Source organism: Gadus macrocephalus, chromosome 19, assembly GCF_031168955.1.
Source record: "Gadus macrocephalus chromosome 19, ASM3116895v1".
Taxonomy (NCBI): domain Eukaryota; kingdom Metazoa; phylum Chordata; class Actinopteri; order Gadiformes; family Gadidae; genus Gadus; species Gadus macrocephalus.
The window spans coordinates 12,066,516-12,079,040 of NC_082400.1; the positions used below are offsets into that span (position 1 = coordinate 12,066,516).

Here is a 12,525-nt window from a genome sequence, read left to right on the forward strand (position 1 = left end):
AGGCATAGAATCATAAGAAGTTCACCCACGACCACCTAGTTAGTAGAGGCATGTATTGCAGTTACTTTAGAATAAAGTTAATTCCAATCCGTGGAGGCAAATTAAAGAGAACGATACGGAGACATCATTTTTCTTTTAGGTAGACCTACGGCATCGATGAGTAGTAGTAGGCCTACGACGACACTATATAACACCTAATTTAGGCGCGTCCACTCTCATGCTGATATCGAGACGGCTCGCCAGCGATGATGTTCACTCTTAACAGTTAATGTGCAGTTCATGTGCACAGTAGGCCTATATGTGCACTTGGGAAACAGCCGGTTGGGAATTTAAAAGTTCTTCACAGCAGGGGTTTCAAGTTTGCTTGCCTTTATTTGAAGCCACCAACTATAGTTTTGCTTTTATTTGTGAGAAGCACATACAGTATTGCCACTGCATGGAAGGCAACACTTGACCTTATCTAGAGCTGGTTTACCAGAACACAACGTTTAAAACTGAGCAAAGTCATGCCAACAGACGTTAGTACGTCAATCAATAGTAAAGTATGTGATATGATGGTTGATTATTTAATATTGAGTAAACGTTCATGTTCCGCCATGTTCATACTCGTCACTAGTAAGCCATACGTCACCAACTGGGCAACTCTGTCACATCGCTGGAAATTATGAGGAAAACATTTTTGAGACGGCAAAAGTTCGCGTGAACGCCACCTCATGAGGCTGTTGATTCTACTTCCGTTCGGCCACTCGGGCCAAATTTTGATTACAGAGTTGCCCAGTTGGTTACGTATGGTTTACTAGTGACGCGCAGGAATGGGCGGAACATGAACGTTTTAGTCAATATAAAATAATCAACCATCATATCAAATCCTTTACTATTGATTGACCTTGTTAACTTCTGTTGGCATCGACTATGCTCAGTTTTAAACGTTGTGTAGGCCTACTTGTAAACCAGCTCTAGATAAGGGGAAGTGTTGCCTTCCATGCAGTGGCAATACTGTACCTGTGTGCTTCTCATAAATAAAAGCAAAAGGATAGTAGGTGATAGGCATCAAGGAAATAAAGGCATGCAAACTTGAAACTGATCCTACTGAGTTCTGTTTAGTTCTGACTGGTATTTATCGGATAGAAAAACCCTGCTGTGAATAACTTTTAGATTCCCAACCGGCTGTGTCCCATGTGCACATGAACGGTTGCTGTCTGGAACATGGGTAAGCCTGAGCGTCATCACTGGCAAACCATCTCGTTATCACCAGGAGGACGAAAGGCCACGACGTACAGATGACGAGACATCTCTGACGTCACACACGTTCCTTCATCGGCCCTCCAGGGCCGCTGAGACTAGGGGCCATCCAGGACCCCTGAGATTGGTCCTCCGGGGCCCCTGAGACTGGAGGCCCTCCAGGGACCCTGAGACTGGGGGCCCAGGACCCCTGAGACTGGTCCCTGCAGGGGGCCCTAATACTGTCATCCCAGGACCCCAGAGACATGCCCCCCCCCCTCCCCCCACAGGGCCCCTGATACTGGCCCTCCAGGGGACCCAAGTACTGCCCCCCCTGGAGTCCAGAGACTTGGGGCACCCAAGGGCCCCTGATACCGGCCCTCAAGGACCGCTGAAACTTTATCCAGTTTACCCCCTAACAGAAGGACACCAGACGAGGCCTCGCCTGGTCTCCTGTTGGGGTATAAACTTGATAAAGTAACGCAGCTCAGCTCTCAGGAGGCCTCGCCCATCACAAAGGACAGGGTGTGGTTTCCCTCTCCAGAACACAGCCTGGAAACGTGACAGAAAAAGAGACACCAGGTTCAACGAACTCCTCCTCCCACCTCCACCTCCGTGAATTAATGTAATGACTCCTTCTACTACTTTAGTGTCGCGACACGGCGTCAACACACACCCGCGCCCCCACGCACACACACCGGGCGTCCCGCAGGAGAACGCGTTGGCAGTTTCAAACATGGTCCCCCGACTAATTTATTATTAATTTATTAATTACTCAATAAGGAGCACTGCGGTGTGACGTCACGATGTACGCCTCCTCATCTGTTCCACGTTGAGGTTAAGTTTCTTCACTTCTTGACTGTCGTCTCAAGCAGTAGCCTACAACGCGATCTGTTACACATGCGTGAGATGGACGGACAGGTTTGGTTTCGAAGAATGGCTAAATGGACACGAGGACTGCTGTAGATCAGCATTCTTACGAGGATGGGGTGATGATGTCAATCAAAGTTAACGACACAGCTTCTTCTAACGCCAGGGTCTATTTGCATAAAAGGACCAAGACAAAGGTGGCCTGAGACAAATGCCCAGTTCCGAGTTATGAAGCCTGTCGGTTTGAACTGCGCCCTCTAGCGGACGCCTGTTCAAAGTCCACAGTCCACTCTGTATGCTGAATGCAGCTTGAACCGAGCAACCAAGATCATCAGGGACACCTCACATCCGAGCCATGATCTCTTCCAACTTCTGCCCTCTGGAAGACGCTAATGAAGACTGGAACGACACGCTTCAACAACAGCTTATACCCTTCAGCAATTAGTCTCTCCCCCCCCCCCCCCCCACCGGACTGAGCTACAAAAAATACCACCAACTTTGTTGTGCTCCAATTCAAGTTTCTATTATATTATATTCTGATCAAAGGGCATGACGGTACACACCACGTTTTACTTTTGGTTGTGGTTGTACGCTACGAGGCGGTGTGAACCGGTTCAACAGCGCCCCGTGTTGCAGACCACAGGATGGCGGTGTAACCTTCTTTAATTGGCCAATGGGTGTAACCTGGTTCAACAGCGCCCCCGTGTGGCCGAACACGGAAGGACGGAATCAAACATCAGTGAATTGACAACTGGCTCATTCATGGCAACTTGGTAAAGAGGGTGTAAAAGCAAATTTAATTAGCAATTTTTGTTATCTATTATAATCAACTTTTTCAACTGACTGCCCTAAATACACTTTTAAATTATCATATTTTAGTGTATCTTCAATAAGCAGTTAAATCCCAGAGTCAGAGTGCATTAATCGGGCTCATTTAATTAGCAACAGCAGCGACATAAGTGAATACTCATTGATTCATCACGCTGTTGTGTCAATATTTTCTTTTATTTTGACAGCTTTTCAGAATACCATACAAGTAAACCTTTGTTTTCTGTTGAAAAAAGTGTATATATCCATAGTGTTGCATTTTCATAAAAAATAGTTGTAGTCTTCGTCGAGTCGTTTGTTTTGAGGATATAATCAAACATGTTTTGTTCTAGTATGCTATTCCTTCAACACTTTATCTACACCTCTTTTTATTGGTTTTGTTCACAGTTCAGGTGTGAAAAAGCAGTGTTGTGCAAAGACCAAGTTTGAATCCCCCCCCCCCCACCAAAATCAACCAAATCCCAACGGAAATGCTTCCTTTTCGTGTGTTTTGTTTACAGACACTCAGAACTTTCCGACTCTATCTGCAGAAAACGTCAAAGACAGACCGACGTAAGAACCGAACAGAAAGGTAGCAGGAAGGATTCGCCCTTCAATGGTTTCCCCTGTCTTCCCCCAAACCACAGCATCAGTCTCCGCTTGAACACTTCAAGAGAACACGTTCTGTTCCTCTCGACTGAAGGTACTGAAGGAACGGGAATACGACAGAAAAAAAACTCCAAACCGATGAATCATTGCCGGGTACAGCCAACCAGACGATCTGAAAACACGCTCTATACTCAACGAAAATCTCATACAAAAATACACACATTTGTATTCGCCCCAGAACTTGGATTTCTTTCGACACTTTCACTCATTTATTTTTATTCTATTTTAGTTTAGGGTGATTCTGTTCTTGTTTGCGTCCATCACCCATAGTTGGATTATGCCTAATGGTGTGCTGATATTGGAATATGTACATCAATATCTTTTTTTTCAATGTTATGAACCGTTATAATGTGTTTGTGTCGCTGTAAGCTGAGGACATAATCAAGGGGCCAGTGGCTTCAATATAATTCAACAGACTTGTTTTTCAGACAGGACTCAAACAGAACGCCAATTAACCCCCAGACGAACCCTGTATAAATAAATATACCTGTAATATCTCTGGTGGTCGGAATTTGCATAAGTCATCTGGTGAAGTAAATTATATTTAATTGGTCAATGATTAAATATTCATAACCAATCCCAGCGCCTCCGAGTCAATAGTCAATATCATGTAAATTCTTATTTTTCTTACAAATTGTTTAGCAGCCTTTTTTTTTTTAAAAACACTCCAGTCGTTTAAAGTGTAACCAAACTAAAAAACGAAGTCAATTAAAGGCCATGGTCCTATTTCCAAAGTTTGATTGCAATTTTTTTTTGAAAATCACTTTATTTTCCTTAATAAGGAGCTTTTTTCATAGGGCAAACCCAAACTATCCAGGTGAATATTGTTGTTGGCTCGAATGTACTACAGAAATATTAGTGCTTCTGTAAATAAGCAACAAGCATTGCACACACGCACGCTACTTTATTAGCTTATAAAGATATTCCCGTTAGGATTCGCGACTTGTATCCTAAACATAATTTTTATGTTCCGAACATTTCAGCGGATGTGCAGCATCAATATGGTGTCACACAGGAGTCTTAAAGGGCTAACATGTTGCGTCTTTAGGTCAAAACGAGTGCGTTTGGTTACACTTTAAGTGGTGGCTAGTTTGCCCTCTCTAAGGCACTCGCCCCATAGCAGAACACCCTCTGGATCATCCGATCACAACCCAGCTAGCGTTCCTGCCTCATGGTTCACCTTATACACATACATATATATATATATATATATATGTCTCACAGCTTCACGATGATTTGATCTTTATTTACACAATAATCCTCCCATAAACGTACTCTTCCAGGTGTAACTTTCCTCCATCTTTGAGCCTCTGATCGGCAGCGTTCAAAGGTCCACCATTGCCTCTCATCTCCAGACAGCCTCCCTCGTGGCAGGGAAACGTCTCACCCCTATTAACTCTCCCTTCATAAAATAGACTCCATTGTGTTGATATATATATATATATATATATATATATATATATATATATATATATTTCTATATATATTTATGGATGTATATATTTATTTTATTTATAAAACCGTCCTTGTGTCCGACAGGTGCTGTGTCGCTGGTCTTTGTCTTTGTTTGCATGTTTTTGTCTCTCAGTTCCAGCGCTGTCCAGATAAACAGGGGGACTGAGGTCAAAGGTCAGCTCCTAGGTCGGAGGTCAGCTCAACGACCCCCAACGAGTCCTCAAAGTTTTGTTTAAAACGATTCCCCTCGTGACACAAACACAACAGAAACACGGACGCCCAAACACACTTCTAGTCTCTTTTTTCACTTTTTCTTTTTTCCAAAAGTAGTTTTTTTTTTTTTTTTTTAAGGTGGTTGGTGTAAAATATTTGTCAAAATAATTTAGAGTTCATCTTCATAAATAAAAAAATAGGCTCCATGACCCCCCCTCCCCCCACATGTCCCCCCCCCCATCCTCTCTCAGTCACGTTTTGCACCAAGAGGAGGAGAGGGGCTGGTGGGGGGGGGAGGCAGAGAGGAGGGGGGGGGGGGGGGGGGGGGGATGTAAGTACCGCTCTAGATCCAGGTCTGCTGCCCCCCCCGGACCCTCGCCCGGCAGGGGGTCAGGGGTCAGGGGTTAACTGCTCAGGGGGGGCGGGCCCGACCGCAGCGCCCCGGGGAGCTTGTCCGAGCCGGGGATCTTCCAGAGGCCGGGGGACACGGCCGCCTTCCTGACGGACCCTCCACCCCCTCCACCTCCTCCACCTCCTCCACCTCCTCCTCCACGCCCGGCGCCCCTGCCCCTGGGCGCCCTCTCCTTCTCCGGGCCCCCCTGGGACCGGGCCGGGGCCACGGGCGCGTGGGGCCTCGGGTCCTCCCGCTCCGACGGCGCCCCGCACCCGTTGCGGGCGCCGTGGTCCGCGCCGTTGGCAGAGAGGAAGTGGGGGGGCTCTCTGGCCTCGCCGTCCTCCCCTGACCTCCCCCCGCCCCGTGGGGCAGGCCGCGCCCCCGGCTCCGCCCTGCCCCTGTTCCCACTACCCCCCCCTCCTCCTCCTCCTCCTCCTCCTCCAAGGCCTCTGCTCCACTTGCGGGGGGCCCTGCCCCCCTCCTTCTTGCTCCTGCTCCGGCAGGAGGAGGCGGCCCCCCCCCTGGGGGCGGGGTCAGGCTGCTTGGACCTCCTCCCCGCCCGCACCTCCCCCTCCTCCTCCTCCTCCACCTGGGCGCTGGGGCCCGGATGAGGGGGCCCGGGGGGGCTGAGGGGGCGGGGCCGGGCGGGGCTGGGGGGATGACGTGGGCGGGGCCTCGGCCGGGACTACTTCCTGCAGGCCTGGGGAGGGGTGAGCATCCCATGGGGGGGCAGTGTCTGGAGGAGCACACACACACGCAGGCACACACATTAACAAGCACACACACACACACACATTAACAAGCACACACACACACACACATTAAGCACACACACACACACACATTAACAAGCACACACACACACACATTAACAAGCACACACACACGCAGGCATGCACACAAACACACGCACACACACACACACACACACACACACATTAACAAGCAGACACACACACACACACATATATATACAAGGACACAGACACACACAAGTACAAACACCCAGATGTGCAACCACACACACACACACACACACACACACAAATAAAATAGTTAAAAACATTATAAAACAGTGTCGAAACCAGATCAACCAAAACACACACACACACACACACAAGCCACTACAGTTACACAAACACGACACGTCTAATTGCAGTAAAAGCACAGCAACCCATCACAGCGACCACCGCTAAGCTACCAGCTACGCTACCGGCTACGCTACTGGCTACTCTCAAAGGACAGAAGGCGAACGCACCCAATCTGCACCGAGGCGAGCTCCCGCCCCACGCGTCCCAGCGCGACCTCATGGCTCTGCCTCCGCTCCCCCCCGTCTAGGGCCTCATGCTGAACCGGGAGGGGGGCCGCGAGGCAGAGGCTCCGTGAGACGGACCACGACGCGGTTCAGACGTGCCTGCTGGAGCGAACGACGCAGGAACCACTCGAGGTGGAGTCTCGCTCTCCCTTCTCCCGCTCTGTCCCCCCCTCTCTCCCTGTCTCCCTCTCTCCTTCCCCTTCCATCACGCTCCCTCTGGGCTCTTCATGTTTACTCTCTCTCGCTCCCTCTCTCTCGCTCCCTCTCTCTCCCCCCCCTCTCTCTCTCTCTCTCTCCCCCCCCCCTCTTCAATACCAATGAAGGTTCCTTCAGACGCACAAAATCATAGATGCACACAGTGAACCATGCACATGCACACACCACGCCGACTGCATGACAAACAATCGGCTTCTCATTGCCACTCAAGCCTTTGTTCCTATAAGGGACAAAGGAAAAACTAGCCCCTTCAGAGCTAGCCTTTTAGAGATAGCTGCCGGCTAGCTGTGGGCTAACAGAGCCGTTTCACAGAGCCTTCGTGGTGGGACAGCTGAGGTTTCCCTCATAACACTGATTATGGGTCTGCTTCTTTTGTGCACCAGGCTGGCGCTACATGTTAAAAGGGACAGGAGGGTCTTCATGACGACGGCTCAGTGAAAGGGTTTATTTATATATATATATTTTTTTTTATATTTTATTTATTATATTCTGGTTGGAGATTAACAGCTGGCTGCTCACACTAACCCTCTCCTATTCTGACCATCCTGAGGCCCCCAGTACGCCTGTACAACTCAGCCTGACAGTCCCTCTCCAGAAGCAGGTATCACTAAAGGCATTTGAGAGTTAAATACGTTCTCCCACAATGCCCCTGGGCGCGGGGCGCGGGGCGCGGGGAGCGCCGAGTCACGAGGGGGAACCTCTGTCACGACTCGTTGTTTCCGCAGCGGGAGCAAAGTGACGCGCCGTCGTCAGCGGCTGTGCTCGGCAGCTTGGCGGAGCTACTCTTCCTTTACCCTAACGCCCTCCCCCCATGTCCAGGCCTGCCCCCCCCCCCCCCTCTAGACTGTAGTGAACAGGTTCCTCGGAGGATTCTAGATTCTAGGTTCTAGGCCATAGGGTCAGGAATCTGCTGACTGTCTCTCCTGGAGGTATTTCTGTGTGCGCCCCAGATAATGGTGGACGGGTGGCTTCAGATTCAGGCCATCGCAGCGGAACTCCCTCTAGTCATGAAGTATGAATCAAAGTCTTCCTCCCCTCGGCCTGCTGTCCTGTCCTGTCCTGACCAGACGTCCACCGTGACCACGTCCGACACACAAGACACACCAAACCACACGGAACTCGGCCAACCACAGCAAGCCACCAACACCACACCAAGGCAAGTGGTAGAGAAGAAAACATTCTGGTGGTCACAAACCGTGTCTTTAGAGCGGCCCATTAGGAAGAAATAGGGGGGGCCATGCTTGTCACTTTTCATGCACATGGAGAGACTGGAAGATACCATTCCTATAGAAGGGGAAGTAACAACCTAGACCAAATTATTAGGGTTAGACTGTTGGAAATGAAAAGAGGTTACACTACAGTTAGTCAAGAAGAGAAGAGATTAACGAACAAGTGCATCCAAAGAGAAATGAGATATTACAGTAAATACATTAAGATCTGACAGAAAACAATGAAAGATGCTTAAGAGAGAGATCTGAGAGAGAAACCAATCAGCTCAAACCGCAGGGGGCAGCGCAGGACGTTACTCCTGCTTATTGGTCAAAACTGGCGCTGGATGAGGTCAACCGGCACCGATTTCAGCCAATAGGAAACTGCGGCTGCATTAAGTGTGTCTCACCAGCGGGGGCGCTGTCCCTGCGGTCTGAGCTGTGTGTGTTGCCCCTCAGCCTCCGCTGTTAATCGAGGGATGGAGCGGTATTAATAGGGTGTGCTGTGGAGCGCAGTAGGAGCCGTGGTGGAGGAGGGGGGGGTGTGTCGGTACGCACCATACTCCGGGACCTGTCCCGTCCCCCTCTTCAGCAGGAGGCGCACGCGCCGCCCCCCCGACTTGATGAGCTCGATGGCTCGGGCGTGGGTCATGTCCCGGGTCGTCTCCCCGTTGATCTCGATGATCTGGTCGCCCACCTGACGGCCGACAGGGGGGGGACAAGAGGAGACGCTGCTTCATCAATCACAGACGCTCGTTTGGTGATCATCGGTAGGGATGGCCTCGCCGCGATCTGATTGGTGCCTCGGGTAAATGTACAGGTGAAGGTGAGGCAGGAAGTGAGGTAGGACTTTCTCTAAACCTGCGACGCCCCTTTCCACTAAAACAACAGGGTACTGTACGGGGAGCACCACGTTCTTTCGCCAGCTAACAGACAGCTAAAATGACAGCCAGACAGACAGACAACCAGATGAATATACAGACAGACAGACAGACAGACAGACAGACAGACAGACAGACAGACAGACAGACAGACAGACAGACAGACAGACAGACAGACAGACAGACAACCATACAGACAGACAGACAGACAAACGGACAGATAAGACATACACACAGAACGACATAGAGAGACATTCACAGACAATGGAGTGATTGATACAAGCTGTCCACAGACACACCAGACGTCAAAATGCAATAAAACTGCAACACAACAACACAGAAGGAGCATCAAAGCGACGGCCGAACCCATTCCTGAGCAGACGCCCCGCCGGGACGGCAGAGTCGGAATAAACTTCGGAAATAGACGAGCAAATTATGCAAAGCGCCCGCCGGCCGACTAAACGGACAGGCCAATTATCTCCTGGCAGGTAGTAGAGGAGATACGCACAACACATAATGAGAGATTAATAAGCCCGCCTCTTTCTGGAGGACGCCATTAATAAGGGATCAATATGGAGACGTCTGTCTGCTGAGCGTCTGTCTGCTGCTCGCTTCGACGGGCGCTTCACATTAACTCGGGGTTGCAATTTGTCGTTTTGAGGGAATCACATCGGACAGGGGGGCCTCTCTCTCCCCCCTTTCTCTTGCCCTCTCTCTCCGACGTGTGTCCCCCCCCCAGTCCAAACGTCGGTGGATACCAAGCGGCCTGCCTCCCCTTCTTCTGCTTCACCCACGACTTTAATGGAATGATCCATATGTTGTTTACGCCGTGTTTACAGGCTGAGCAAGCCACATCACCCTAACTGCTCCTGACGAGCTGGCTGTCGCCTTGCATTGTGGCTCCCCCGTCGGTGTGTGGATGTGTGCGTGAATGGCTGCATGTTAAACAGTATTGTAGAGCCTTTTGAGTGGCCACTGGTTATAAAAGCGCAAAATGCAGAATAATTCAAGCCTTGTTTTCTTCAGGCTTGTGGTTAGCTAGCAACCTGTCTGTTGACTAGCCGTGTCCTAGTTTAGTTGTTAACATTTGGCCTGGTCACCAAGAAAGTAGTTGTGTATGAGTCAGTGTTGTTTTTGGCAGGCATTTTAGATTTAGTTTTAGTCTTAGTCTTTTTGACGAATGCTTCTTAGTTTTAGTCCCTTTTAGTCATTACTATCTTTGAAAGTTTTAGTCTAGTTTTTTGTCTGACGAAAACTCAAAAGGTTTTAGTCTAGTTTTAGTCCGACGAAAACTCGTCGGACTGTCGCACTCGTCGCACACGGCACACTTGTGTGTGCCGTGTGCGTGCAGGCGCAGCTGCGCGCGAGCGAGGCTTTTAGTGTGTGATGGGGGCGTGACTGTTAGGACAAGCAGCTGGCTCCATTTCTCCATTTCCTTTCCGCATATTATAGTTGGCTGGGAAAAAAGCATGTTTTGAAACTTTGTTCGTCCACTCACTTACAATTTAGTCTCGTCTAGTTCTCGTCTGACGAAAATGTCTACATTTTTCGTCACATTTTAGTCTTTATATGGCTTTGGTGACGTTCGTCTTTGTCTCATTTTCGTCATGGAAAAAAGGGGTCTGACGACGTCATTTTCGTTTTCGTCTTGCCTGACGAAAACAACACTGGTATGAGTCTGTTTGGCGAGAACGCAGGAATCTATGGCCCAATGTAAATATCTCCCCGCTTTGGTGTCAGCAAAAATGTGCAGGGAAGGGGGAGACACTGGGACCCCTCCCCTGAAGGCAATAGAAGGTGAAACCGTTGATGTAAGGAGAGCAGTCCTCTGGGGAGGGGTGAAACTGGTGAAGACTGTGAAACTGTGTTTGGGGCTCACTCTGCTAGAGAGGAGGCCGGTGTAGGCATACAAATAATCGATTCTTCGATGCATCGCGTTCTCTCCAGAACGATTCCGTCTCGATGCAGATGAATTAATAATCGAAATTAAAAAATAAATATTTCTTTTTCCTTTTTTTAAATTTGTTCGCCTGCTGCAAACATTCTGTTCGCCAGAGAGCGATAATTTTAGTAATTTTAAAATTATTTAAATTTATCTTCAGTGTGTATTGGCCAATCTGATTTGTCTTGACACGATTGCGATTCAGCCTACGCATAGCATGCACGCAAACTCACAGCCAGACACAAGAACTCCTTCTAATTCAAGAGCAGCTTTTTCTTTAATGACATAGAAAATAAATATGTGAAAGAAAATAAAACTGAAACCTAATTTTTACATACTTCCATATTGTGTTGTAATGCAAGCTGCGGTGATTATTACATTGTTCATAGAAAGACATATTTGTGACAAAAGCTTTCTCTCTAATAAAATATGAGATAAGTTAATTCATCTGTTGATGTCTTTAATGATGATCACAAAAGTAGGAAGTAATTAGCACACTCTGAGTAGCAAACTCAGAACTATATATATATTTTTGAAAATCCGCATGGAAATGTCATACAAATTGTCTGCATCGAGATGCATCGATAATCCTTTAGAATCGCCTCGTTGACCTCATAATCGGAATCGAATCGTGAGGTGCCAAGAGATTCCCACCCCTAATGCATACATTAAATAGGTTAATTTCCTTCAACTTTTTTGTATTTAGAGGTCTCATCTCCCCACCCCCCATCCCCGGGTCACCTTGGGTGGGGGGGTGACCTCTAGGTAAGGGGCCGTCGAGGGGAAACAGAACTCGCCAAAACAATTACTCTGAAACACGGGTCCGGTTGAAGTGGCCGGGGGAGTGTGTGGGAGAGTCTCTCTCTCTCTCACTCTCTCTCTCTCTCTCTCTCTCTCTCTCTCTCTCTCTCTCTCTCTCTCTCTCTCTCTCTCTCTCTCTCTCTCTCTCTCCTCTTCTCTCTCTCTCTCTCTCTCTCTCTCTCTCTCCCTCCCTCCCTCCCTCCCTCCCTCTCTCCCTCTCTCTCTCTCCCTCTCTCCCTCTCTCCGCTGTTCAGGCGTCATCACGGCGGGGGCCGAGATGGGAAGGAGGAGGTGGGGGAGGAGATGGGGGTTGGGGCTTATTAATGCTCCCCTCCTGACAGCAGAGGAGTGCCCTCTCCATCTTCCTGCTTTATTAGCCAGGAGGAGGGGAGGGGGGGGGGGGAGGGAGGGGGGCGTGAAGTGGAAATGGAGGTCAACCAGTCAGGTGACACTAGCCGACTCTTTCACTAGCTCAGGTCTCTTTCAATATCGCAGACTTAGTTTGAGAAGTTTGGTCCCTGATAACTCAATTC

General features: G+C 49.0%; 1 protein-coding gene across 3 annotated transcripts; it reads right to left on the bottom strand.

Moving 5' to 3' along the window:
* Nucleotides 1–3,077: 3,077 nt before the first annotated feature.
* Nucleotides 3,078–9,291, bottom strand: LOC132447816 (membrane-associated guanylate kinase, WW and PDZ domain-containing protein 2-like). Of its 3 annotated transcripts, XR_009523209.1 has the most exons (3): nucleotides 8,927–9,291; nucleotides 8,356–8,466; nucleotides 6,305–6,365 (listed from the first exon to the last, which is right to left on the bottom strand). XR_009523209.1 is itself a non-coding variant. In XM_060038805.1 (2 exons), exons 1-2 carry the CDS (start codon nucleotides 9,018–9,020, stop codon nucleotides 6,163–6,165), a joined length of 297 nt encoding a protein of 98 aa, XP_059894788.1. In that variant the 5' UTR covers nucleotides 9,021–9,291; the 3' UTR covers nucleotides 3,078–6,162. The 3 variants fall into 3 exon arrangements, 1 of the variants encoding a protein (XP_059894788.1); XM_060038805.1 differs by lacking the exon at nucleotides 8,356–8,466 and having other exon boundaries at nucleotides 3,078–6,365; XR_009523210.1 differs by lacking the exon at nucleotides 6,305–6,365 and having other exon boundaries at nucleotides 7,992–8,833.
* Between the last annotated feature and the right edge of the window lie 3,234 nt (nucleotides 9,292–12,525).

What these genes read in the sequence shown, in the direction of transcription:
- LOC132447816 (XM_060038805.1), bottom strand. Translation starts at nt 9,020, where the DNA reads ATGACCCACGCCCGAGCCATCGAGCTCATCAAGTCGGGGGGGCGGCGC. An exon ending in GGGACAGGTCCCGGAGTATG is followed by an intron (nt 6,366 to 8,926) that starts GTGCGTACCGAC and finishes GTGCTCCTCCAG; the next exon opens with ACACTGCCCCCCCATGGGAT.